The 5,376-nt window shown below is 46.3% G+C and overlaps 1 protein-coding gene across 1 annotated transcript; it reads left to right on the forward strand.

Moving 5' to 3' along the window:
- Nucleotides 1-4,131: 4,131 nt before the first annotated feature.
- Nucleotides 4,132-4,764, forward strand: LOC148715123 (uncharacterized). Its single transcript, XM_088719292.2, has one exon. The coding sequence runs from the start codon at nucleotides 4,132-4,134 to the stop codon at nucleotides 4,762-4,764; it is 633 nt and encodes a 210-aa protein (XP_088575418.2).
- Nucleotides 4,765-5,376: the final 612 nt, after the last annotated feature.

Genomic DNA, 5,376 nt, shown 5'->3' on the forward strand with positions numbered 1-5,376 from the left:
ACACTCCATAGATTTGGTGCCCGGTTCAAGCTTACCGAATCTGCCTGGATACCGGCTGAATCCTAGAGAACATGAGGAGCTTCACCGCCAAGTCCAAGAACTTTTGGACAAAGGATTCATCCGAGAGAGCCTCAGTCCATGTGTCGTCCCGGCTCTACTCACTCTCAAGAAGGATGGTTCATGGAGAATGTGTGTGGACAGCCAAACAATCAACAAGATTACAGTAATGTATCGTTTTCCAATTTCCCGACTTGACGATATGCTGGATTTACTGCATGGAGCCATCATTTTCTCAAAGTTAGATCTTCGAAGTGGCTACCACCAGATCAGAATCAGACATGGGGATGAGTGGAAGACAGCATTAAGACCAAGAATGGCCTCTATGAGTGGATGGTTATGCCCTTTGGTCTTTCTAATGCACCAATTACCTTCATGCGAGTCATGAATCAAGTGCTAAAATCATACATTGGTCGCTTCGTAGTTGTTTATTTTGATGACATATTGATTTTCAGTCGTAGCCGTGTGGAGCATCAACAACATCTTCGCCAAGTGCTTCGCACCCTCAGATCAGAAAAGCTATATGTCAACTTGAAGAAGTGCTTTTTTTGCCGAGCCACAAGTTCCTTTCCTTGGGTTTATAGTTTCAGCCAATGGAGTTTCTGCCGATCCAGACAAGGTTAAAGCCATTCGAGAGTGGTCTATACCCTACAACATTCATGAAGTAAGGAGCTTCCATGGTCTGGCATCCTTCTACCGAAGGTTCATAAGGAACTTCCCATCGCCTTCTACAATGAGAAGCTCAATGATGCAAAGTGTCGATACTCCACATATGACGTCGAGTTCTACGCTGTGGTTCAAACTCTTAAACATTGGAGGCACTATCTCCTACACCAGGAGTTTGTCATGTACACCGACCATGATTCACTGAAGTACATCAACTTCCAAAAGAAGTAAAGTGCACGGCATGCCAGATGGATGGAGGTGCTGCAGCAGTTTACATTCGTGCTGAAACATAGATCGGGTGCTGAAACCATGTCGCTGATGCTCTCAGCCAAAAGTCACATATCCTAACTCTATTGGAAGCTAAGATAATAGGATTTGAAGATATGAAAATCTTATATTCTACAGATGCACAATTTTATTCTATTTTTGCAGAAGTCTTAGCAGGAGACAGATGGCAGCATCCAGAATTTTCTGTGCACAATGGTTTCCTCTTTCGGGGCACTCGTCTATGTGTCCCAGAGTCTTCATTTCGAGATAACATCATTAGAGAGGTCTTGCAGGACATTTTGGCCGTGATAAGACTATCAGCATGGTGGAGGATCAATTTTATTGGCCGATATTACGGGGGGACGTTAGTCAAATCATCAAGCAGTGTCGCACTTGTCAGCTTGCCAAGGGATCCAAGACTAACGCCGGCCTCTACTCTCCACTACCATTGCCGAGCTCACCATGGGAGGACCTTAGCATGGACTTCGTGCTAGGGTTACCCAAGATGGTACGAGGACATGATTCTATTTTTATCGTTGTTGATAGATTTTCGAAGATGTCGCACTTTGTGCCATATGCAAAGACTTATGTTGATAGGTTCGTTCACATGGGCTACCGAAGACTATTGTATCTGATCGTGATGCCAAGTTCTTTAGCTATTTTTGGAAGACACTGTGGGCGAAGCTTGGCACCGTCTTTCTTTTTCCAGCGCCTATCATCCCAAACCGATGGGCAGACTGAGGTGGTCAATCACAGCCTTGGAAACCTTCTTCGATGCTTAGTCTAAGATCATATTAAATCTTGGGATTTAATCTTGCCACATGCTGAGTTTGCCTACAACAGCAGCATCAACCAGACTACGGGGATGTCACCCTTTGAGATCGTGCTTGGGCTGAAGCTTAGGCAACCTATTGATCTACTTTCCCTACCTGTCAACACAAGAACCAGTGAAGGTGGTGAAGATTTTGCAAGGCACATATAGGACATCCATGCTGAAGTACGACGTTGATTAGCCACCAGCACTGATGTGTACAAGCAGCAAGCTGATCTAAAATGACATCCTCTTGGGTTCCAAGAAGGAGACCTTGTACTTATTCGGTTGAGTGCTGAACATTTTCCCCACAGAAATTTTTAGAAACTTAAACCTCGTCGAGCTGGTCCCTTCAACGTATTAAAACGGCTAGAACATAACGCTTGCATGCTTGAATTACCAGATGACTTGCAGGTCAGCCCCATTTTCAACATCGGAGACATATAGCCATATGAAGGACAATATGTTGAATCAGAAGACCCTCCTCCAGTGCCGCCATCCCTACCACGACGAACAACTCCAAAAGACACCATTGAAGACATTTTAGATGATCAAATTGTGTCCACATATCAAAAATTTCTGGTTAAAATGGAAGGGCAGACCAATTTCAGATTGTTCGTTGTTGAAAATGGAGGAAGTCTAGCGGCTGAACCCGGATCTCTACGAGCTATACCAATTGCGAAACTCAATGGAGTCGAGTCTTTTTCCAGCCGGAGGGAATTGATGCAGGAGCATCCTCCTCATGCCTTAGTCCATGAACATTGGGTCAAGGTGCATGAGGAAATTGAGTCCCAAGTTGTTGAGTTCTTGTAATAAGTGAATTAATTCACAATAGCTTAGTATCTTTGACGCCTAATTAGATTGAGTCCAAGGTGTCAAATGGGTCATTGGTTAGTTTGGAACAACCACATGTCAATTGGATCGAGTCCCAAGGGCTGGATTTTTATTTCATGCGCAAGGAAGCTTCCAACTGCTTGCGGCTGAAAATCCGTTCCTTCTCATGCCAATAAAGGCTTCCATATGTGGATAATCCTTAGTTGGTAAGTTGTTTAGGTGATCAATTAGGAGATTGAAGGTTTTAAAAGAGTCCTTATCTGGTCAAGGGTCCAACTAAATTCGGCCTTGTAGTCCTTATCTTTTCCCAGCCTCCCTCTCTACATAAAGGGAAGGTTTGAAGAATCAAAGGCAAAAAATATTGAGTTCATTCAAAATAGACCCTTTGTTTCGTGAAGAGAGACTCTTCTTCCTTGGTGCGACGCCAACAGGTTGAAGGAAAGGGGTGAGACTCCTCTTCTCCTTATGCCCGTTTGATTTGGTTTGGGTGAGACTCCCACAACCATCTCTTCCTTATTTTTCTTTGAATCAAGTTTTCCTCTTTGTTTAAACCTTCTGAAATCACTCCCTCATCATCTACCCTTTCTCCCACATCCCCCATAATCCAAACCCAATCATCTCTCCCTAAGAATACACGTTCGGATCAAGTTCTCCGAGATCAGCCCACCCGTGAAGTTAAGGAATTTTCGAACGAGTCGACTCCTTCCGACCTCGAGTCGACTCCACGTCGTCCCGAGTCGACTCCAACTTCATCGAGTCGACCCCAAAGTCGATTCAAGTTGACCTCCAAAGCCTCTCAGGTCGACCCGCCTGGTACAACAAAGAGATCATCCCCCGATACGCCCCAGCGTGTTGACCCCTTCAGAGATCGAGTCGACCCCAACCTTGCTCGAGTCGACCCAAAGGTCCTTGAGTCGACCCCAGTTGGGGATCCGAACAACCAGTTCTCTGGATTCTCTGAGAGAGTCGGCCTCAGCCTGTCACGAGTCGACCCGACCTATCTCGAGTCGACCCCAACTTATCCTTGAGTCGACCTCAGCTGGACAACAGAAGGCTCGTTCTCTGAAATCTCTAAGAGAGTCGACCCCAGCCTGTCACGAGTCGACCTCGGCCTACTTCTAGTCGACCCCAGCTCAGCACGAGTCGACCCTAGGTCTGCTGATAGCAAAGAAAGCCCTCTGCATCTCCTTCCGCTCCTGCGCCAAGTGGTATCAGAGCGAATCCTTATCGCCATGGGTACCAGAAGTGGTCGCCCATATAACAATGTATGACAACATGCTGAGATGATGGCCGAGCTCATCCAGCAAATGGCGACTTTGAATCAAAAGATGGAAGTTGTTTGGGATCGTCTCTTCCCCGAGCAAAACAATCTTTAAGATGATCATGGCATTCCTGCACATCCTGAAAATCCAGAAGTGCCATTTGGAGGAGACCCCGATGTTGAAGCATTCTTCCCCAGGGGTCTATCACCCCAAAGGCCACCTAGGGGTCAGCGGATGCCCTCTCCAAATATTCCTCGTATGGGGAATAATTTCAGGAACCCCTATGTTCATCAAAATCAGCTGGAGCGCAATGACATCGACAATGCCATGAAGTGGGTTTGTGTAGAAGTTGCTGATTATAGTGGAAGCATGGAGCCAACCCACTTTCAGGATTGGCTGATGTCGCTCGAAGACTACTTCGACTGGTTCAGCATGCCCAATGAAACCAAAGTGCAATTCGTCAAGATGAAGTTGAAGGGCCAAGCAAATATATGGTGGCATAGCACTGAAGAGAAGCTTCATCGACTCCGACAGCCTCCTATCAATGATTGGGAGGAGGTGAAACTTTGTCTGAAGGAGAAGTTTCTTCCCCTCGATTATGAGGAGACACTCTTTGAAGATATTCTGAAACTTCGTCAAGGAAGCTCTTCCGTAGAGGAGTATACAGCCCGGTTCCATGAGTTGATGATCCGCAGCAACCTCACGGAGACGGATCGACAGTCCCTAACTTGGTACCGATCCGAGCTGAGGGATGACAAGGAGCTAATGACGACGCGCATCTTCAGCCTAGAGGAAGCATACCAACTCGCCATTCGAGTTGAGTCGCAGCTACAACAACAACGCCCTGCGCAAGCACTAGGTGCATGATGGTTTTTCGAGTGCAGCATCAACCGAGGAGTTCCTTTTCCTCAAGGTAACGTCCATGCTTTCAGATCTAAAATCTCTACTAATCGAAGCACGTATCAGAAAAGAGGTGTTCCAAGGGCTAATGAAAGGGGTAACGGTCCTTTGCCACAATCCACACCGCAAGGGAAGAATCCTGTTGAATGCTATAAGTACAGCGGGCGAGGCCACTTTGCCGTTGTTTGTCCTACCCGAGACCAACGTTTTGCGCTTGTATGTGAGGAGGATGAGATCCTAGGATCCTCTGAAGTTATTCCTCCCTCTCAACCTGCTGATGAAGAAATAAATGAAGGGGGCGAAGAGCCTAATGAAGAAACTCCTTCAGTAGAGCTTGAAGCTTCAGATCTGCCCATGTGCGTCGTATGGCGCATTCTTACCGGCTGCAAATAGGAGGAGAACATGGAGAAAGATTGGAGGCACACTAATATCTTCGACACTCATGTCGAGCATGCCAACAAGTCTCTAAACCTCATCATTGACAATGGAAGCTGCATGAACATCATTTCTGAAAAAGTGCTGAAAAAGCTGAATCTGAAACCGGCACCGCATCCCAAGCCGTATCGAGTAAGATGCTTA

The sequence above is a fragment of the Phoenix dactylifera genome, chromosome 1 (assembly GCF_051530095.1).
Source record: "Phoenix dactylifera cultivar Ajwa chromosome 1, Ajwa_hap1_PhDact_Kaust_v1.1, whole genome shotgun sequence".
NCBI lineage: Eukaryota > Viridiplantae > Streptophyta > Magnoliopsida > Arecales > Arecaceae > Phoenix > Phoenix dactylifera.